Consider the following 24100-nt stretch of genomic DNA (forward strand, 5'->3'; position numbering starts at 1 on the left):
ATATAACTGTGTTCAAATGATTGAACTCTGCCTCACAAGGTCACGACCACTTTAAATGGAAACAGTAATATCCATTTCCTCGAAAAGGGACCCCTATCTGCCGTCGACCTGAAATGCATTCTTTTATCTCAGCTTTCAGGGGAAGCTGGTCGCACAGAAGCATTGAGCAATTGATGGCTAACACACGAGAGCAACACGTTTCAAATCCTTTCTTTCAATAAAGCGTGCAAGCAGAGGTTGTGCTGCCCATGCATGGCTTATAGAAGTTTTGAGGCGGGCCCTTGCGAAGGGCCGTTGGAGAAGGCGAAATTAGCCAATGAGAGCAAACGTTACACGACTCTTTTCGGAGTAATCTCCGGACTCACGGAGGTTCACACTGAGAGACAGTTCTAGGAAAATATGGGAACAACACTTGCGACCCCATTTCAAGAGTTTATCCATAGGCATGATGCCAAAAAGCGTAGCCACATTTTGCTACAGTACAGAGAACAACACGAGACTATCAACAATCCTATTAACACACACTTAAGCAGAATACTCTGTAAACATCTAAATATTGAGCATTTCATATATCTGATGTTTCTACACATTTCGTACCATAAAACTTGTTTATTGCTATTATTATTAACAACACTTGATGGTACGCTCTTGACAGCCTAGGAAAAGCCTTACTTTTCTTGGTAAGTGTTGCCAGTCATGGGAATGAGATTTCATTATCGCAGGATAATGAAATCCAGGTGTTTTTTTGTTGTTGTACTATTTGAAAGACGACGCATGTAAACAACATACGACATGTTAACTCGTGTAATAAATCATCTCGTTTCTAACAACGCTGTCAATACGAGATGGGTCACGTTGTTGTTGTTATTGCGCTCTAACCAGTCCCCCACACACGTGTCTGTTTTTGTGGAACAGAATGTACCGTGAACTAGAAATGAACTTGAACGCCTCCCTACGATGCAGAAAGCACAGTGCCAGCAACACTTCCGCTCTAATGCAGTCACGCTTATGTTTCCGATCTCAAGAAGGAGCTGTTCTGTGGAATTTAGGGATGTAAAGTACTAGTGATGTTACCTATCACTGAAGCTTCAAAGCGCGTATCGAGTAAGCAGCGCAATTCCTCACGAAGCTCTGTCAAAGAGTATACATATATATTTAAAGTATATATATATATATATTTATATGTTATTGTTATATATATTGTTATAAATATATATTTTAAATGTGTTATTGTAAGTTGGTCAAGCGCGACTGGCTCCTATTCTACGGAGTTTTTGTGTAGTTTTCAGTCCAAAATGGCGGCGGCACAGTCACGTCATGGGCGCAACTGTTGCTATGGAGCGTTCTATTGAGTTTCGCTTCGAAAAACGAAGCCTCACTTTCTGTCCAATCACATGCGCGTGTCGGAATGTTCGAAACCCCAGATCTTACTTTACGAGTAAGTTTTCATTCAGACTTATTCAATTACATGTTTAAATACCCAGTCATACAAGAAATATGAAGAATACAAATTATTTAAAATATATATATATTTGGCATATGCAATTCATATAGGCCTATGTGTACATTATTCTTCTATTACATCATATTGATATTTATATTGGCATTTAATGCCACAGTTTAATGGGTAAATTATTTTATCAGAGAGAAATTCAACAAACACACAGTTAGGCTTTTATTTGTGCACGTAACATGAGTCGATCTATGGAATTTGTGGTCGCTGCCTCGTCCTATGGCTACGGAGTGTCTTTGACAGGCTTTTGGCTGCTATATTTTTTATTAACCACCAGATGGCGCTGTTTTCGACACTCGCGAAGCTTTTAATCTTTTCCCGAAACAGTCAAGAGGAAAGCCTCAGTGCTTCTTGAGGCTTCATTTACCCATCAATACACAGTACCAAAGCTACTAGTAAAGATGCAAGAGGCATACGCTCTGTAGACAGGTAATTCTCGAGACGTGGGACTAAATAGGCCAAGTAAATAAAAATCAAATAATTATTTTGGAATCATTTGTTCAACGTGTTCGCCTGTGTTTGGGTGCAACCTCTTGTTTCTATTTTATCCAAAAATGCGTCTCTCCACGCTATCACTCAATATGGGTCAACACCACCATATACAAAATCAAGTTCCAAATTTATATTGTAAATGGTTTTGTAATGTAAATGAGGGAAACCATCTAAAATGACCACACTCACCAAAGCCTGTTGAACTCGACGAAGGCCGAAGTAGACAATTGGGAGCTGTGAAACTTTACACATGCTTCTATTTTTCAACATAATAAACCAGGTGCCATTCTCTGGAAATAATGTGACAAGCTCTTCATAATTACACTGGAACTAAAGTAAACAATAATAAAAATGAACCACAATGATGTTTTGAATTATATATATATATATTCTTTTATTTGTTAATACATGCCAAACGTCTTATTCACATTGAGGAATACAGTATACACATTTGTATTTGCATCCAAATACTTAGCCTTCTACTATAGGACAAGAGTCCTCGGATCCCGCTCTCTGTTCTCTCATCTCTTATCTTTTGGAAGAACAACATGCATTTTAAAGACACTAAGTAAACTAAGATCTTTCCGTTCAAACTACAGCATTATTGCAGAAAACATGTGCTTGGACTTGTTAGCAGACAAGTGCTCACCAATAAGTTTAAAAAGAAGTGGAGGGGGAAACTTGACTAAAGTGGTATACAATTCACAACCTTTTATGCTACAGTATAGGAAAATATTAAGAAAATACTGTACATGAAGTTATAAGTCGTCATATCATTTTGGCACACTGGGTAGGTTGTCATAGTGTAATGTCTTCTATCAGACACACAGAAACGTTCTCGTAAAATCCTATCATTATATTAAACTCGTTTTTTTACATCCACAGAAAGATTTACAGATCATATACAGAATATTTACATGTGGAAAAACAAGTCTCATAAATATGCTTGCTCTTCTATCCCAAACAAAAACTCTTAACAAGAGAGCAAAACAGAGGATAGTGAGATAAACTTGCATTCAGTAACTTAGAAAATCAAATGACCTCTCCATCTTTTGCTGGAACCAGTCCAACAAGAGGGTTTGTTAAAAGACATTATCCAAAATAATACAGCATGTTTTAAGGGCCCATGTATTGTTCACGTGTTCATTTCACCTCCAATTTAAGGCTCATTGCAGTATAATCACCTTGTAGAAGTATTAGCTCCTTCTCTGTGAAGGACAGCAGGCCCAAGTAGAAAATCAAGCTTGAAATCATACAAAATGAAGCAAATCTGATTAACATAGTGAATGTCGTACTAATATTGATATTAAGATCATTGGATATTTGAAAACCACAGTGATTAAAATTACTGCTATGCACAAAAAATAAAATAATGTCTTTTAGTATTTCGCTTTTGGTTCACATACAGTACAAGCTCTAACACCAAGTGTACATTTCTACATCTCAGAACACCGTGACTGTAATAAATGTTTTCGAATCTCTTAGCAGTGTTGCACATCGGTAAGGCAAATAAAATACATCCTATGAGTGATACATGTGGTGCAAACGGAATGGCTGGAGTAATTCATTTACTAAAAAGTGACTACATTGAATAGTACACTGGATTTATGCCAGAGATACAAAGCACATTTGTGTATTGCTTTAATCTGCACTGTTTCATTTGATTTAAGTTAAACAGCAATTTAAAACAGTGTATTGTCGAGTAGTAATTGTTCTACTTTAATTAAACTGATTGATTGATTTATATGCCATTTTTAAAAACGGACAAGTCAGATCTCCTTGTCCTTTTAAATGCGCACTATGATAAATTTTTTTTCATTATAAACAATAAACCAAACATAAATATATATCTTGATTAACCATAAAAGAGGAAGAAAATTGCCAAGGCATATAACTCGCTGAAAATAGAAGAGAATATTATGTACTAGTGTTTATTATGTCCTTCCATAATGTTAACATATTAACAGAGAAAGACATATTTAACATTGAAGGGGTCCCTGTCTCAACTGCGCTGATGTGCTTTTAATATCTTTCCAAATGAAACACTGCACTATCAGGTTGATTAGTGATGAGACTGGTGTGCATAATGAACTCCTGCTTTAAAGTGCATAACACTTCTTACTAATCGACCGACTCTCTGTGGCGTCTTGCATAGCAAGTCAACATGTATTACCTGTTCTGTGTAAAACAACATACACTTATATGAAGACAACCAGGCTTTTTGCTTTTAAATCCAGTTTTGAAAGCTTCTCTATGCATTTGCAACAGTCTGAAAAGTATGTTTGGAATGGCATACGATCACACTACTATATATTTTGCCACTGCAGCACTTTTTTGTATGAATGGGAATACTTAAATGACCTGCTACCTGCAGGATACAACCTGAACACACTGCATAATACTGTAGGCGACAATTTAATGTGTTTGACTGTTCAATTGGAGTTTAACATTTTGACATAAAATTGAGTTAAATAGGTATTTCCAAATTGAACTTGCAATATAGACATGTTTTGTGACAACAATGCAGCATACTACTGTTTGAAACATTTATCATCATATACTGTTTACTTCTTCCACATACTATTATTAAATAGTATGCAGTATAGTTTATACAGCGCAGTTAGCAGTAAACTAGCATTCCATACCAAACATGCTTTTTTTTTTAGATATACTCAAATGGGTGCCCTGCTGTGATATATTTTGATCAAAACAAACTACAAAAGACAAAACATGATCATTTAACACTTTAAAATCTCTTATCTGTTTAATAGTGAGAGTGGAAATTGTGCACAAACTTATGCTGTATTCAGACACCTCATATACCGTTACTGTCTGCTGAATGATTATGAAGCTTTTTGAATGCAGATGTATACACCCACATGGGCCGAGAAGTATTTCAAGGCTCCAAAGGGTTAATCTTGTCATCATAAAACCATTTATACGCCACATTCAACATCTTAGGGAAGATATGTGTATGTTCAACTAATCTAGTGTGTGGGTTGACAGAACAAATCTTTGTATACACAACAAACTTGAGCATTACATTTTTGGAACTGTCAAAAGACCTGTTTTCATTTACGTTTCAATTGTTTTGGAATTAAACCATCACTCTATCTGGCCTGTAGAGATACACAGTCTATGAAGAGAGTGCATGATTCATGCTGTGTCGAGGGTGACTCATCTAAGGTAAAACAGTAAGTTGCATTGCAAGGTTGTGTTAAGGCCTGTTCACACCAACACAAATGTTCAGCACAAATATTCAGTTCCAAGTCAGACCTATGCAAAAAATGGCAGGCAGGCTGAATGAAAATACAAAATCACTCCCTGACAGTAGGTGGCGCTTATAAACAAGGAGAAAAGTTACCCTGGTACATAAAATGCTTTTTTAATGAATACTTCTCATTTCTGAAGCTCACCTGTCACACAGAGTCAAATCTTTCGTATCTATATTTACATGTTTTCCAACAGCCACTCAAAAAGTTTTTTAAAGGGGTGGTTCATTGCGATTTCACTTTTTTAACGTTAGTTAGTGTGTAATGTTGCTGTTTGAGCATAAACAATATCTGCAAAGTTACGAAGCTGAAAGTTCAATGCAAACGGAGATATCTTCTTTTAAAATTCTGGCAGTTTGCTTGCACAGGTTCTGCATGATCCTCATCAATAATATCCTATGCTTCTCAATCGGGCGCAAACTGCTAAGCGATATTAACGACGCCATTGTTTACAATACAACCGGAGCACATGCCGCTGAGGTGAGGGGTGGGACATTTAGACGCGCACTAGAGGCAGTTTAGCCAATCACAACACACTGGGCTAGCTAACCAATCAGAGCCCATCGCCTATTTCTGCGGAAGGGGCTTCATAAAAGAAGGAAATGATCAGGGTGTTTCTGAGAGAAGGGACAGAGCGGTGTGGAATAAAGGTAAATTATGTGAAAAATCACTGTAGATTAAAACAATTAATTTTTATTAAAAGTTTTCTGAAATGTTATGTTTAAATAATAAATGTTTAATTTAATATTAGAATTTGGATATCTCTTTTTATTGCTCCATAATTCAGGAAATACTGTCAACAGCTAGGAAAAAAAATACCTTTTTACTTTTACCTTGTTAGGAATAGAAATCTTTAGAAACCTTCATAATATAGATAAAGCTGTAAAGTTTGGTGTGTGTTAGTGCTAATGAAGTAGAGATTTATGGCTTAGTGCAGGAGAAAATGCTAATTTTGAGGAAACTGCCTTTAAAAATATGTATTGTAATAGAAATCTACAGATCCAAATACATAAAGTGTAATAAAAGAAACACTAGTCTTAAAGGGGTCATATGATGCTTTTTTAAAGATCATTATTTTGTGTATTTGGTGTAACAGAATATGTTGACATGCTTTAATGTTCAAAAAACACATTATTTTTCAAATACTGTACATTATTGTAGGTCCTCTATGCCCCGCCTCTCTCAAACGCTTCGTTTTCTAGAAAAAAAACAGTGAACCACCTCTTTAATTTGCTATGGTGTTTATCAAACAACACCAAATACAGGAGTACAGAGCCAAAAGGTGGTTCCAAAGCAACAGTATATATATCAGAGGAAGGATCTGCAAAATAGTCTGTTGCTGAGCGTCACTAAAGCCAAGGTCTCACTTTGAGCATACAACATTTCTTCAGACACTACAACTGTCCTGATATGATGTCACACTCTGAAGTGTCTTTTAAAAATCTTAAATTCAACACTTAAAAATGTATGTTCTTTTAATTCAGCTACAAGGTCATGCCATTACGTTCCGATCTTCTATTGGTTGCATATCAGTTAACCAAACTTGAACTTGGGAAGGCAGCAAATTTTTTTGCGTCTTCATTCGCTTGCGTATGAATGGAAGTCAGTGGAATGAAAAGTGTATTGTGACCACCCCTTAAGTTGTAGTTTATGTAACAGCAGTGGCTGTGGGCATGTGACCAAAAAGCTTATTGGTTGGCCATTTTTTTTTATTTTGTTGTTTTTGCTGTGCAATGAAAAAGATATTGGAAACCTCTCCTAAAATAAAATTCTGCATTAACAGCCGTTCACTTAAATGACATTTTTTTTCATACTGAACATTCATCTTAGTGTTAACAGGCCCTTAATCTCAAGGTTTTCACCTCAGCTGGGAACTAATGTTAGCCTAAGGGCAGTGGTCATCTTCTGAGTCTATGAATTCTAAAGAACACTTTGCATTGCAGTGTTATAACAGAAAAGTTGATACCCATGATAAAACATTCCAGTGTACAGCTAATTACTCACTCAGACAGTACTAATTAACGGACTGGCCCTTGGATTTTAAATGAGGTAGAGCCATCCTACAGGAACTAGATGTACAGTGGCATCACTACTGGTATGCCATTATCACGTGTAATTGTGTCTGCCGTCAAAACTTTGGAACGCCGAGGGTTTGGCCAGTTTCCTCATGGACAGCGAGTCTGTCTTACCCTCCAGCCTTGCCCCGGCTCTGGCCTTCTGGAAAGGATTCCTTGAGCTTCCACGACCCTTGTCCATTCTCTCACTAATGGAGAAGCTCTTTCGGGAGTAGATGTTGGAGTGGGACTCCTCCGAAGAGGAGCAGCTGTTTGCTCGCTCTAGTCTAGAAATCGGCGAACAAAACGGGCCCAGCGCGAGGCCCAAGCCCAGGTCTGCGCCTGTTACCCCACTGCTGCTTTGACCCCCCTTACCTGTGTCTGCTGACCCCTCTGCGGGTTCCTCTGGATCAGATTCTGCATGACTGAGCTCAGCATCTCTCTCAGGGTGTGAGACGCCCAGGTCCTGGGGCTTATCGAATGTGAAAGAGCCTCCAGGTGAATCAGACCTCTCTGGGACAGGGTAAGGGGTAGAGACGCAACGGGTGTCGATGCAATCTGTTATGCTGGTATATTCGGCTGCCTTCACCTGCACGCCCATGCCGCCATAGTAACCACGTGACGTGAACATCAGGCTGTGCGACTTAACTAATGGCGGCTCGTCCAGAAACAGAGGCCCTGCTGCAGACAGGAAGCGGCTGCTCTTGGACCGCTCGAGAACGCCAGCCGATGGTGGCGGCGAGGGGTCCAGGTCCCAAGGGGGCAAGGTATCCGGCAGCAGGTGGGCAGAGCAGAGCGATAGGTCAGCGGCGGCGCTGTCCTCAAACAGGACCGTACCATCCGACTGTCTTTCACTGCCCCCTGCCCTTCTGCTGCAGTCCCGCCCCCCTGAGAGCACCACCTCCATGATCTCAGAATGGAGAGATGAGTCTCGAGCGAGAGATGGAACTGTCCGGACCGGCTCCAAGAAGCTCTCATTGGGCGGGACGTCCTCTGAGGCAGAAACATAGATGTCTATGCAGGAAGAAGGGCGAAGCTGCTGCTGCACAGATAAAGTATTCAAAGGTGTGGGCTTGGACTCTTTGGGACCTGCTCCTGAGGACACAGACTGTGAGCTGTTGGCCCGATGGAGGCTGAACAATCTGTCTTTAAGGAAGACTTCTAGGAGTGGCTTGCGTAGAAGGAGTGACTGCGGACACGTGGGGCCAGAGCGGTCGGAGATGTAGGGGAAATGGATTCCTCACCACCCTGCTCCAGAGACTCTTGTAGCCTGTAGGAATTGCCTTCTTGGCTGTTGAAACTGCTCTGGCGCAGGATGTAATTTGTATCTGTGCAGTCAGATGATGTCCTGGACCGGGCTTTGTTGACTTCGCCTCGATCCATACCAGCAACTCGCTCCAGTGCCACAGCAATGCGGCCGATCATCTCCTCCATCTGGGCGAGCCGGATATCCACAGTCTGCAGGGACGCTTTCATGAAATGTTCCCTCTCGTTCACTTCCTCCAGACGCATCGCCATGTTCTCCACCCTGAGTGATCAGAGATTAGACAATTTCATAAGTATTCCTGAGGCCATTTACGAAAATCTACAACTATTAACTTTATTTTTTATGTTACACTAAATACACTACTGTTCAAATGTTTGGAATCAGTATTTTTTAAACAATGAATACTTTTATTCAGTTAGAATGTATTTAACTGATTCAATTGAAATAGAATTTCACAATATTACTGTTTTTACTGTATTTTTGTTCAAATAATGTAAATGTAGCCCTGGTGAGCACGAGAGGCTCAAAAACAAAACTCTTACAAACCCCAAACTTTTGAACAGTATTGTACATAATTAAGTGCTTATTAATAGTGATGAACATTAATTTATTTTATTTGTATTTTTTATTTATAATTAAATAGTATTTGTATGTATGTACATTTGAATGGGGGCCACAAGAGGGTGCTAAAGGGCTTGCCGAAAATTTGAGAGAAAAGAAAATGAGTTTACAAAATTAATTTTCAGGGTTCTCAAAGTTAACATGTCACACTTAAATATTTATTATATATATTTAATGCACATGGAATGACATATATTTGTGAAAAAAACTTTACAAATAAATCTGAACTGAACTAAAAAGTTTCGCGTCAGGTTTATCTAAAATTACTCCGATGGTTAGAATAAAAAGTCATCCTAATTTTAATTGGCTTGGGCTTTAGTGACCATGTAAAAGCCAATTAAATAATTCTGAACACAACTTAATATTCTTAATATTTTTTCTCATAAACCATACATGGGTCTGTATGCATAACAAATATATATAGCTGCCTTTATATTTTAGGAAGGGGATACTTTGCAAGGGGGTGATCATATTTGAGGGTCCTTGCCATAAAATGCTTGAAGACCTCTGGTTTGAAATACAGTTTAAAGTGTTAACGTTCTGTTGTGTTGTCTGAAATGTTGTAACCTTTCAGATGTCACACGTATCCTCTCATCATTGGAGGAATTGAAGCGGTCATCTTTCTCTCTGAAATACTCCTCCATGCACTGCTCTTCAAAGTCATGTACCTTCTTCAGTTCATCTTCCGTAATGAAGAGCTCTGTGGGGGGAGAGTTTTTTGTCAGTCACTTTTTCATAGCTTAACAGTGAAGTCCAAGTGTTTTCTGTGTAATTTAACTTTTATTTTTATTTGAAAATTTTTAAGCACACTTTAGCACACTGTAATCCAGTATATTAGTTTCCATACCTTATTAATATGCAGTATGCATGCTGTGCAACATATACTGTATGTAACTTTTGCACAGCAATAAGAGGCACAAAAGTTAATGATTTCGAACAGAAATGTCTCACTATTACAAAACAATCGTGTTTGGCAAAAGATGGTATCAAAGAGAATCTTTAAGTCGACATGAGTTGGTTTCACTCTCATTAGCTGTATGATCTGAGAAAACAAAACGACTCCTGCTGTCATTTTGAGGCTTTCAGTATATTGCAACAGCATTTTATCACTCACTCAGCCCATAGTCCCGCTCATCCTCATCATGTTTCCTCCAGCGACAGCAAAGGTGTTTGAGGACCATAGTTATGTGGCTGAAAATGATGAGAGGAGGAGGAAGGACAGGACGTTCATGGAAGGTCATGATCAGCTGGTACCTCTGGAACTTCCACACCTGGTTGGAGATGGACTTCACTTCAAAGAATGTGTTACTGTGAGAATAAAAGACAACATTGTTTTAGTCAGCTCAGCTTGAAAAGGTGCGCTCATTAACCCCCCACAGTCTGTTTGCTGACTACCTGATGCATATTGCAAACAAATCTGCAAAGCACTGGAAAAAACTTCATTGCACCATTAGTCAAAAGGCTGGTATTTGTAAGTAATAAGTAATATTTTGTCATTAAAAGGTCTGTCCAGAAAACCACATAAAATATAAATATTAATTCAACTTACTTAAAGACAGCAATGAGCAAATTAACCAGAAGGATGTTGGCCACCAGCAAGTAGCAGGCCATGATGGCGGGAACAATCCAAGCACCGGTTTTGCAGGGTGGGAGAGGCACGATGACTCCTTCCTCTGTGGTGATGTTCTGGCCACATGGAGCTGTTAAAATAAACATACAACTGAGTGTTGCCGAAATTTAAATGAACAAGCAACTAGCAATTACGGTCACTTTAGAAAATAGACAATCTCTCACTCCCTCTCTGACACATGCGCAAAAACACCAAAATCAAAGAACCAGTCAAAAGTGGGTTGTGGATAAAAACTGAATGGAAAGACTATATGCACCGAGTTGTGAAATTCAAATATATTCCACATGTCAAATTGCATCCCCAATATATTTAAACATATGCAATGTTTAAAATATATTGATATTGAATGTACAGCAGTCTTTTTGATGGTTGCTTGTAGCGCAGGTTAGAATGTATTGACAATACATCATACGTTTTTTCCAAATGGGATGGTTCAGTTGCTGTAGCTTTCAAAGAGAGGAAAGTCAGTCAGGTTCATATTAATTTACATATTTGTGAGAACATTTACTAGTTTCAATATTTAAAATCACACTCAGAAGCCCAAAGTGAGAGAACTGAAGTAACATGGGTTATCTTAAATTCGCAATTATTTTTCATTTAATTTTTTTTTAATTCCAAATTTATTCTGCCAAAAACTCTGACAACTGAACCACGTGAAAAAACTTTCATATTGATGAGAGGAGGCAAATGCATCTTGTTGTTAAAGGATGTACAGTGGACATATGAGATGGGCTTTTGAGTATTTGGAGCTTATTTGAGGACACGCAAATGGGCACGGATGCTCATGCTCTATTAGATATGCAGAACACGTAATATCAAACCAGTAGGTTTTCCACCGGTAAGTTCAGTTTACATTGTGAAATGAGAAGGAAATTACACTGACTTTGAAGAACCACCAGAGTAATGGAACGTCAGTCAGTGCTAGCTGGCTGTGGGAGGTTCATGATGGTGACTTTAGCGTTATCCAAGTTTCCAGTTTCCATGATTGGGTTTTTAAAAAACAATTTAGCTGGCATAGCACCTTGAACATTTGCCCCACCATGGAAACCTGGCCATTAGCCTTGCAGTGCCGTGCAGGGGTGTCACACACTCAATGACCACCAGGGGGGCGGAGATGAGGTGATGATATGACCGTGAAAGTATAATGGTTCTGTAACTGAGATAAATCTAGCAGAATTTATATATTGGAAATTGCCTATATGCGATGGACCAATGTTACGCCCAGTTCCTTGAGTGCGAATGTAATTTTCGACCAGCCAGAGTTTGTCATTCACTTTGTGCTGTAGCTTCCTACTATTCACATCTGAAACAAAGAACGAAAGCGTTATTTCAGCTCTCTTATCTTTGGGCCATCCATCTCTCAGCACACACAAACAAACAATCGACAGTATGCAGACACCAAGCAAACACACTACTTAATGAGAAAACACAAAGACACGCTTAAACTCTACAGCATACACTTCATACACAAGTCCTTGTGACTGATACACTGCATTACTATGAGTGTACCGATTTATTTCAGACAGAAATCTGACCAGATAAAATAACATTACTGCTTCGAAACCTGATGGGTTACAGGGTAATATACAAGTCAAACATCTTTATTATTCATAATAACCTAGAAGTAGGTAGAATCATTCATTCTGATCATAATTGCCACTTTGAAATAGGCTCACCCTTTGTATGTATCTTTCTGACTGTCATTTGACTCTCTTTTATTCAGTCCGATGCATGGTTCAAATCATATTTAAAATTTTCAACTATAAATTAAATATTTCACTGTTCAAAAGTTTGGGGTGAATAAGATTGACCTATTTTTGAAAGCAATTAATGCATTTATTCAGCAAGGATGCAGTAAGTGATTGTCAAAAAATTATATTTCAAATAAATGCTACTGTATCATCAAAGAATAGTGGGGAAAAAATATATCATGGTTTCCACAAAATATTAAGCATTAATATTAATATAATGTTAAAACATTGATAATATTGCTTAATTAAGCATTAAGCATTATTATCAGTGGTTTCAACATTGTTAATAAAAAGAAATGTTTCTTGTTCACCAAAGCAGCATATTAGAATGATCTCTGAAGGATTATGTGACACTGAAGACTGGAGACTGGAGTAATGGCTGGAAGATTCGGCTTTGACATAACATGAATAAATTACATTTTAAAATATAGTAAAATAAAAAAGTTATTTTAAATTCTGATAATATTTCACAACAATACTTTTTTACTGCATTTTTGACCAGGTAAATGCAGCCTTAGTGAGCATAAGAGACTTTTTCAAAAACATCAAAACATCTTATTGAAACTTTTAACTGTTAGTATCAAAAATGACATCAGAAGTACATTATACATCCCAGGGAAATACTCCAACTTACTCCAATGCTCTAACATAATTATTCTCAACTGTGTCTCAACTTTTTTTATTATTATTAGCTTTGATATTAAAGGGGTCATATGATGTTGCTAAAAAGAACATTATTTTGTGTATTTGGTGTAATGCAATGTGTATCAAACGTTAAGAGCATATGGGTTAGATATAGTTCAGTTAAGAGCTCAGTTTCATCTTCTGCCCTGGGCATGAATAATACAACCTGATTCAATTCTACTATCATTATGCTTTGATATAAAATCACAAATTCTAAAAAGTAAATATCTCATCAAAATATACTGATAATTTAAAAAAATTAAATATTGTATGTTAGGAGTGTTTTTCTCATTCAGTCTGTTGCTGATTCTTCTCCATCTGCAGTCTTACAGTGAACACATAAGACCATTTTGAAACAGCAGCATTGATCCATATCATCCTGTAATGACAATATAAGTGCAGCCATCTACAGAATATGAGACCATTTAAAAAAAAACACACAAGCACAACTATCATTCATCATATATATTCATCATATCTTTGGGAACCTTTGTTCTATCAGAGAACAGCTCTCCACATTTATTCATACAAGCTGACCAGTAATGAGACGTAAAGCCTGAGGTGCTGTGCTTGAGTGTGAACTCGAGTATACCCAAAATGCCCATGCCTGTACCCAAGGTAAATGTTAGTAATAAGCCAGCCTTACGGTCGATTTGGTCAGCAAACACCTCTCCGTAGATCATCCAGTATGGCATGAAGAAGATGTTGCGTGCCAGCATCCAGGACGGGTCCTCATTGGGATTGAGGATAGCCTGCCGCGCCACTCCGAAACTCATCAGCACCACCAACATGATGATCACAAAATACATCATGTCAATCATCTATGTTCACGCGAAGAAGGTAGAAAGGAAGGGAATAAGACCATTAGAAACCATTTTAACCATAAAACATTTTGCAATTATTAAAGCTCTCTATCAGTCTCCCTCACCATCTTGCCAATCATCATGACGTATGGACCCAGGTATTTGTTCACTCCAAAGATGTCAAGCAGTCTTATGTACCAATAGATGATATTGACACAGTAAATGACCCTCCCGTAGCTCATCAGGGGAGGGTCTTGCAGGCGAAGCACCATCCCGATGGAGAAGATGAGGATGGCCATGAGGTCAGTGATGTTCCAGTACTCCTGCAGCCACACTTTCACCTTCTGCAGGAGCTTTCCCGGCTCTGACATGAGGATCTGAGAGACAGGAGAAGTCAAAGCCTTCATGTTGGACAAATGACCTTTTCAAAATGGTTAACCAAAAACAGAGTAAAAACAATAATGTTCTGACATATTTTTACAATTTAAAATCACTGTTTTCTATTTTAACATATTTAAAAATGCAGTTGACAATGGTGATATTTCAAGATGGATATATTGGGCAAATGAACTTTTCAAAACAACGTAAACCAGGCACATAACTCCACAAAGCAAAAGTATTTGCAATTACTGATTTCCACAAGAGGGCAGTAATAGACTGTATACAGTTCACATTTTGGAGTTTCTAACTGAATAGCAGCTGTGTAGTTATATATAAATTTAATTATTAGACATTGCTTATGAATAATAATAATAATTAATATTTTCCCACATTTCAGGGATCGAAGGAAACTATTTTCTTTGCTCACTGAGGTCTAATGAAGTCTCACCTCTCTCATCTTCTCGATACCATTGGTGAAAATGTAGGCAATAACAATCCACTCCTGAGGAGAGGGCCACAGGTCCATCTTCACCAGAACAATATAGTTGAAGAGCATCAAGTATCCTACATAAGCCAACTGTGGGAAGACACAGCATCATGATTAGGGGGAAAAAACACTTTGGCCCATTTTAGCTCACAGTGAAGAAGTGAAACAGTGAGAATACATCATCAATCCGACTGTGATTAAGTTTTACTTACACCAAGGTTATAACACTTCTGAATTTTAAATTCTTTAAATTCGATTACTATTTCTATTTAATTTTCAATGTACTCTACTGTTGAAAAGTTTGGGTTCAGTAAGATTTTTTAAATGAATACTTTTTTCAGTAAATCAGCATATTCAAATGATTTCTGAAGGATCACGTGACACTGAAGACTGAAGTAGTAACTGCTGCAGATTCAGCTTTGCAATCACATTTTAAAAATATATTCAAACAGAAAATAATGATTTAAAATTGTAAAAATATTTCACAATATTACTGTTTCTTAATGTATTTTTGATCCAATAAAAGCAGCCTTTGTTAGCGCAAGACATTTCTTTCAAAAACATTAAAAAATCTTGCCAACCCCAAAACCTTTGAATGGTATTGTATCTTAGTTTATTTTTCAATAAATCGTATTAGTTTTCATTCTATCATTGTTAGGTTTTGTTTAGTTTTTCAGTTTCTAGTTTCAGTATCTTCCAGTTTTAATATTTTTGGGCTACCAAAGTTAATGTGCTTACTGGTATTATTTATAAATGTTTTACAGCATTAAATTTCTTAACACAGTCTAGCAATATTGCCATCTGGTAACATGTTCATGTTTAATGCAGGCAGGTTGTAAAGGTTTTAAGTTATATAATACACCATGTATCAAAAAATAAAATTAATTATTGGTCATTTTTATTTTATTTTAGTTTCAGTCATGAAAATGTATTTTTAGTTGATTTTTTGTGTTTCCCAGTTAGAATTTGATTCGATTTTATATTAATAAAATTACTTTTTTTCTTTCCCAATTTACACATGCATGTTGTCTTTCAAAATCAGTCATGAAAACACCATCAGGCTGATATTTTCAAGGATCCATCGTTTAAATTTTAGGGACATTAGGAAGCATTTATGCTTGTAATGCATCTTCTTTATACTTCTTCTACTTTATTGCACAGAGAAAGAAGCAGTAGCTACAGAAGATGTTGCAGTAAACAAAATGTTTGCCCATGTATCAAAAAATAAAATTAATTATTGGTCATTTTTATTTTATTTTAGTTTCAGTCATGAAAATTTATTTTTAGTTGATTTTTTGTTTCCCAGTTAGAATTTGATTTGATTTTATATTAATAAAATTACTTTTTTTCTTTCCCAATTTACACATGCATGTTGTCTTTCAAAATCAGTCATGAAAACACCATCAGGCTGATATTTTCAAGGATCCATCGTTTAAATTTTAGGGACATTAGGAAGCATTTATGCTTGTAATGCATCTTCTTTATACTTCTTCTACTTTATTGCACAGAGAAAGAAGCAGTAGCTACAGAAGATGTTGCAGTAAACAAAATGTTTGAGTTCTCACTGGTGTCTTAGGGTAATGCTCTTTCTTTTTTTTTTTGCAACATTTTATTTATTTTTTTTGGTGAAAACGGTAGAAAGATTGACTCTCTCACCAGCAGAGAACAGAAATACTGTTCAGTGTAAACACTACAACGTGACAGTGTGATGGGAGCGAGAGGGAACGAGCAACGAGAGAAAAAAAGAGCGAGTAAATAATGAAGACACACAGCACACAGAGCAGAATTTTTCATCTAGTTCTCACTGGTGTCTTAGGGTAATGCTCTTTCTTTCTTTTTTTTGCAACATTTTTTTTTTTTTGGTGAAAACGGTAGAAAGATTGACACTCTCTCACCAGCAGAGAACAGAAATACTGTTCAGTGTAAACACTACAACGTGACAGTGTGATGGGAGCGAGAGGGAACGAGCAACGAGAGAAAAAAAGAGCGAGTAAATAATGAAGACACACAGCACACAGAGCAGAATTTTTCATCTTTAGGAGCCAGGAGATTTGTCAGATTCATGGCCTATATTTAAAACATAGATGAGGCTAAATAAAAAAAAATCTCAGCTGTTTTGATCTCTACTTGCCTGCATTTGAACATTTTTCCCCCTGGACTTGATATGGAATCTATTGATATGAATTTTTTTGCAAGTGAAAGCTTTCAGAGGACATTTCTCTGAAGAATTCACACACAAGGTATTTTGATGTTCGTATAGATTTGATATTCTAAACACACTGAACAATACTGTATGCCTTTTTATACTAAATAAGGGCACAGCTGGGGCTTTACCGTGTGAAACCAGAACTTGACGATAGGGGCGTTGTAAAACTCGTAAATTTTGCGACCCACTGGAATCAGCCGATGACGGTTCTGAACCTCTTCCACCTGTTTCTTACGCGACGCTTCTGAACTGACGTTTCCCAGCATAGCCTGGGAAAAGTACAGAGGATAGAAAGAGGAGAAAGATAGAAAACATTACTTTTACACACCATTTACATAGTGTGACTTCTCACCCAGAATTGCATGCAGCTGTTTCAAACACTGCAAAGCAATACTGAGCGCTGAGGAAGGTGAGATATTCACTATGAACTGGGCATTGATGATTCTGCTGGGAATGGTCGTGTGGAAAAAGAGAAAGAGAGAGTGTATGCCAGAGAGAGAGAGGAAGAAAGAAAAGAGGAATGAAAATGCCCAGTGTCATGGGTTATTTGCACACATCCTTAATCCAAGAGTGGGGAGTTTATCCCGTAAATGGAAAAATATGGTGCACTCTTGGACATCATGGCAGAATTGTATTGCAACAACTTTTCTGCTGTCGAAGGTATTTGGTTGAGTTACAGTCTTACAGACTACACACTATCAATCTAAATGCAATGAAAACAGTTTATTTCACAGCTTATGTTATGCACAGGAAGATCTCATTTTGACACAGGCGTTTCAATGTTGCATCAGTGAAAAATTATTGCAATTAAAGTACACTTTCCGAAAGAGCATTCAGATAAATTGCAATACAATTCTCATCTTGTGTTGTAACCTCACATATCTGCAGTATATTCAGTGAAGTGAGGGGTAAAGCTTCAGTTTTTGGAACCGTGTTGTATAAGATCAGGTCAACCCAGTCACGTTTTGGGAACTGTAGTCCTTCTCAGTTGTTTTGACTCCAGGACTACATTTCTAAACTAGTGTCTTGGGCTGACCTGTTTCTTTAGAGCAGTAGTTCTCAAACTGTAGAGTATTCCAAGTGGTCCACGAGTTGATTGGCTGATTTAAAACTAAATAAATAACAATGTAATTGACAGAAAGCACCAACACTGAATTAATTGACTTATTAATAAACTCAAAACAATGAATTACTGTAACTGGCGGTTAAAATTGATCTGTAAAGTTTTTGTTGTTGTTGATGTTGTCTTTCTTTTATAATGTTAAACTACTGTTCAGAGGTTTGATAAGATTTTTAAATATGTTTGAATAAAAAAAGTATTTTATGCTCATCATAAAAGACAAAATAAGTAATTTTGTGAAAGTAACTAAGTAAAAGTAATATTGGTTTTCTATTTCGATATATTGTAAAATGTAATTTATTCTTATGATGGCATTACTCCAGCCTTCAGTGCCACATTATCCTTCAGAAATCATTCTAATATACTGATCTGGTGCTCAAGAAACATTTCTTATTATTATCATCAAATATTTTATGTCGAAAACAGTTGTGCTGCTTGATATTTTTGTGGAAACAATTATTTTTTAATAAAAGATTTCTATTTGAAATAAATGCTACTATTTTGAACTTATTATTAATGACATTACAAATGTCTTTGCTGTCATTTTTGATCAATTTAATGCTTCCTTGCTAAATAAAAGTATTAATTTCTTAGAAATAAAAGTTACTGACCCCAAGACATTTCAATGTTTTTGAAAGAAATCGACACTTATGATGCATTAAATTGATAAATAAATACTGATATTTAAATGTCACAAATGACCAATCTAATTTAATATGACTTCTTTATTATTCAAACTCTCTGTTTGTCCTGTGCAGCACTGACAGCTTATGCATTCTAGTCATCAGTTTATGAGATATTTATAAGACTGCACCGGTATAACACTGATGTACTCCTCATCTTGTTCATCTGGGCCATCCACGTCTCTCTGTGTTGTTTAGTCGGTGTACAGAACAGCCTTCATCTCTCAAAAGAACAACAGACTGGTGTGTTTCTAGAAAGACATTTTTGAGTTTGGCTATTTTTAAAAATGAAATTTGACTTCAAAGTGTACAGTGACATGCAAGAAATGCAAGTGTACTCAATACTTAAGCGACTGAAAAAAAGAGACTACCATTTAAACACTTCATTAAGCAGCACAATCATTTTAGACTGTACTATTAATAAGAAAAGTTTTTCCATTACCAAATTTACACATCAGAAGAATCTCCTAATGAATATTTAACACGTTTTTTTTTAGTAAACGGAGTAATGGCTGAAAACAGGGATTTGCAATTGCAGGTCACATTTTTATTTTAAAATATCTAAAAAAAGAAACCTTTTCAAATAATTGTAATATTTTACAATGTTTATGATTGTACCTTGATAAAATAAATTTTACTGTTCATTGGTGAACATAAAAAAAGTTTGTAATATAGTAGTGTAATTGTTCAGTCTAACTTCTTTGTTAGCAAACACGGCTCATTTGGGCTGATTAGCTAAACATAGCACTATGGGTAATTTCAACAAAATAACAAAATTATGGATCCGTAAAATTGAGACGATTTCAAGATAAAGGTTCAAACTTAACCCTAAGTAAAAAAAAAGGCTAATTTGTACATTAGTTGTTGTTCTCCACCATATCTGGGGCTGTTTAAGTGGTCCGCCACCTGAAACAGTTCAAGAGCCACTGCTTTAGAGCAACACTTAATAGTTCACAATGGAAGATTGAACAACAGTATCCGTGCAGTTTTATTGTGAAAGAAAGAAGGCACTTCTCGGTCAACTTAAAAGTGAAGGTTGTCGTCATGGAGATGTCAGATCAAGGCTGCTAACATAATGCAAAACAAGCCTTCAACATGCACAATGGTGTCGTAGATGCGTGAATGATAAAAACACAGGCAGCATTCAGTCACAGTACCGTACTTCAGACGAGACCCTTGCTAAAAGTAAAGAAACAGAGAGCAGACAAGGACAGAGGCAGACGGAGACACGCTACAACTCCACAACCACGCGTCTTCGCTTTGACAACGAGGAACGGAAAAAAAAGGGCGAAGTGGGAGAAGGGTGTAGGGTGGGGAAGTCAGAAAAACGGCAGGGTTGGTACGGATCGCTAAGAAGAGGAACCACGGACTTGAGGAACAACAACAAAATAAAGCCGGAAGCATATTTGAGAGGCCAAATTGGGGGTAGGACTTTCACAGAGCAGAGCAGATGTGCCTAAATGTGTGTGTGTGTGCGTTAAGACTACAAGCTAAGAAACGAGGCTAAGGTGGATGCTCTCACCACGGAGTTGTACTGCGTCTCACAGTAAGATCTTACTGTGAACTCCATGTCCTCCTCCTCTTTCTCCTTAGCTTGTTTCTCAGGTTCATCCACATCCTTCTCCTGCAGGTAGGTGTCCTGATCCTGAGGCATATACGACATCTCGTCCTTATTTTTAAACTCAAGACTCAATATGGAGGGGGGCAGAAGAAGGCCTAAGATAACCTGGTGGACGAAATAAACAAACACAGAGCTTAAGAGAAAAATCCACTGTTATTTTCATTATTTCGTACTCAGTAGACCAGTTCCAATGCTTGTGGTGATGAAATACCGGTCTCACTCTTTCTTGATACAATAGCACCTGTGAGACATGAAACACCAATATCACCACTGAGGTCTGAACCAAAGGCAGAAATAATTCATGCAGAAACGCAAGGAGAAGCCCTGCACAGCTTGTTTTGTTTAGGGACTGATATACAGTATACAGCATACTGTTTGTCTGACAATGTGTCTAAAGGTCGAAGCTTTGACTGTTTGGGGTCGGCTGCATTTATTTGCTAAAACATACAGAAAAACAGGAATATTATTACAATTTAAAATAATTGTTTTCTATTTTAAAATGTTTTAAAAGGTAATTTATTCCTGTAATGGCAAAGCTGAATTTTCAGCAGCCTTTATTCCCGATTTTTGAATTCTGTGCTGATTTGGTGTTCAAGAAACAATTCTTATTATTATCACAGTTGAAAACATTTGATCAGGAGCTGCAACAAGAACAACACTGTATATTCTTCTTAACAGGTATTGGATGGTTTCCGAGAATTTTGATGGACTAGTCTAAGGCGATCATGTCAATTTTGTCCTTTAACATCCTGAAGTAGCAGTACGCCAACTGTCCTTTTCAAAAGTCCCAAGAATGATATGGTTCCACTAGTCAGTTCACTTTGTGGGTCCATATCCCTTTGTATTTTTCTACCATTGTATATGCCACCATTTCCCATTTGTATGCTGTTTTCTGTCCAGATTTGGATACTGCCTTCATTAAAAACAAGGCATTTTTCCATAACTTTGTGAATTTCATTTCTGTACATAGCCAACCGATTTAATTTGCACATCTCATGACAGCAAACGTTCATGTCATTTTGGTGTCTCTCGAGTAAGAATGATAATTAGACTAGTGATTAAGAAATCTATTAGAGTGCTGAAACAGCAGTTGCTGGTCTCATATTGATGAGGACTTGGTAAATACAACACAAATGGCAGATTCAGCTATGAAAAGAGTCACTTTGGCAGGCCGTTTCACCATATATATGCCAAATATATATGTTGAATATATACCATATATTATATAAAAAAATATGAACCCAGAGTAAGCTCTCTTCTTACTCGGATATTAATATTAATTTATTAATAACTATTAAGTAATTAATAACTATTAGTAATATCAGTTATTAATAACTGATATTACTGTATGTAAATCAATGAGACTACGGTCTCAGCCATCTTTCTCCCGAATCTGACCTTTAGGCCAGAGTTCTTGCGCATACGCAGACGTCCCATCCACATGTCGGTGAGAAGCATCTGGCTACAGGTGTGGGCGATGAAGTCCCTGTGCTTGGCTGCCACTGCCAGCTGCAGACAGGTGGCATTACTCCAGTTCTTCAGCTCGTAGGTTAACAGCTTCATGGCCATCTGTTCATCCTGCTTATACGACTGATCGAGCAGCTCAACAGCCAGCTGACCAAACTCCCTTATGGATAAAAAAAAAAGAAGAAAAAAAAAGATGGAATTTCTGTGCCAGACACATTTATATGCATATAAACACACAAGATTACCTCTACACACACACACACACACACAAAAAAAAACAACAGCTTGTTTTAGGTGTAGAAGCAGGATAAGCTAGTCTCAAACACCATTACTAAAAGAACATTCACATTAGGCTTTTATGAATTTTAGAGAAGTCTTTGTGGTCAGTCACTGTGCCTTTGATGGGATGCCAGTTTGGCGCATAACAGATGGTCTCCCCAAACTTCCAGACCCAAGAGTTGTATACTCAACAACAATGGGAACAGGACGTGCAGGTGAAATCCTCATCCTTGAGGTAACTAGGTCATCATAACACATCTTTACATTCATACCTTGAGTTTTGATTGAGCTCCTGTGAAATGTCATCTACCATGTCGTTCTCTGACGCTTCGTGGGCCATTGCTTTACAAAGCTTACAGGCCACCAGCGCTTTAGCCATGGCCTCCTCGCCATGCTGCCAGAAAAACAGGGCCATCTTCTGCCGCTTCATCAGCACTGCCCAAACCATCAGCTCATGGAAAGGGAAAGGGAAGTGATTGATTTCTGGGTCATCCAGGTCAATGTCTACTTCCTCCTCTCGCTTCCTTGTGGTCTTCTGACGTCCTCGCCTAATGGGCATGTCATCCTGTATGATAGAGATTTTTTAAGTATTTTTTTTTCCTTATAAAAATAATAATAACCACCACTGAAAATGTAAATTATAGGTAATTAATCACCCTGGTTTGCTCTTTTCAGCAGTATTTATTGATTAAATGTTACAGCAACAACATTATTATTTATTTATTAAAATTATAATTATTGCAATAATCTATCTGCCTATCTACTGTATCTAGTTATTAAATATTATATATACTTATTATTATAAAAATATATTAATATTAAAATAGCAAAATAGGACAATAAATGACCTATAATTCATATCATTAATCTGGTTATTAATAGTAAGAGGACCATTAAACACAAATGTAAGATAATTGTAGGTAGTTACAGTATTTAAATTGTTTTTGTGAAAACCTCTGAACATGCAATACAAGGAGCATTTTTTTCATTGTGAACCTTCATTATTTGAATCTAAACTTCTAAATCAAAGGAGAGCTTAAAGAAAGCATTTCAATGAAACTCAGTGGGGATTTTATTGGAAAGCAGTGGGATACATGAAATTAAGAAATAAATCTCACCTCCATTCCAAGCAGCTTCAGGGCTTTTGGCTACAACACACACAAAAATAAAAACATACAGGACAAAAATAACAAGACACGTTAGATTTGATTTATGCATTTTCCAAATCGTTTCACCATCCTTCTGGTGCACATGTAAAAACATGGCATGTTTAATGAGTAGATAGGATTCTTCATGCGATGCCATGATGAATTTAGAGCACCTCTCTGATGGCACCGCAGATGTCTGATCTATTTCAAGCCTATATGGCGGCATATGTAGAACTATGTATGTGCGAATGTGCATGTGAGATAAAATGTACTCACTATATTGAAGTGCACAAATAGATTCATGAATACACACTCTCAGACACACATCGTGTACTAGCAATCTACTGTACTAGTATAGATAAAATGCTCCTGTGACATTGGCGTGATGGAGCAGCAATGTTTAATGTCCTCACACCTGAAATCCGTTCTGCGACAGAGGGTCGAGATTTGTGACTTACAGTAGATGCTTGAGCCTATAGAGGTGTTTAAAATGTGAGAAAATTGGATATCATCCAGGTGTCAGTGGCTTGAGAATTTGTCTTGACTCCTGTTTACTCTGCACTGCTGAAGTGCCGCTATATAGAAATTTGCTCTACACGGAGTATCTAGTCTGTTACTGTA

The 24100-nt window shown here is 37.1% G+C and overlaps 1 protein-coding gene across 1 annotated transcript in view; it reads right to left on the bottom strand.

Moving 5' to 3' along the window:
• Window positions 1-6886: 6886 nt before the first annotated feature.
• Window positions 6887-24100, bottom strand: part of LOC107744424 (transient receptor potential cation channel subfamily M member 3-like) — a 121163-nt gene continuing 103949 nt past the window's right edge. Inside the window, 13 exon segments of the mRNA XM_016558067.1 lie at window positions 6887-8495; window positions 8498-8859; window positions 9787-9919; window positions 10334-10527; window positions 10769-10919; window positions 13931-14105; window positions 14213-14464; window positions 14917-15045; window positions 17290-17430; window positions 20487-20690; window positions 21984-22212; window positions 22604-22896; window positions 23450-23479. Coding sequence (XP_016413553.1) covers window positions 7384-8495; window positions 8498-8859; window positions 9787-9919; window positions 10334-10527; window positions 10769-10919; window positions 13931-14105; window positions 14213-14464; window positions 14917-15045; window positions 17290-17430; window positions 20487-20690; window positions 21984-22212; window positions 22604-22896; window positions 23450-23479 — 3405 coding nt within the window. The 3' untranslated portion in view covers window positions 6887-7383.

Source organism: Sinocyclocheilus rhinocerous, unplaced genomic scaffold, assembly GCF_001515625.1.
Source record: "Sinocyclocheilus rhinocerous isolate Xijiao unplaced genomic scaffold, SAMN03320098_v1.1 scaffold196, whole genome shotgun sequence".
Lineage (NCBI taxonomy): Eukaryota > Metazoa > Chordata > Actinopteri > Cypriniformes > Cyprinidae > Sinocyclocheilus > Sinocyclocheilus rhinocerous.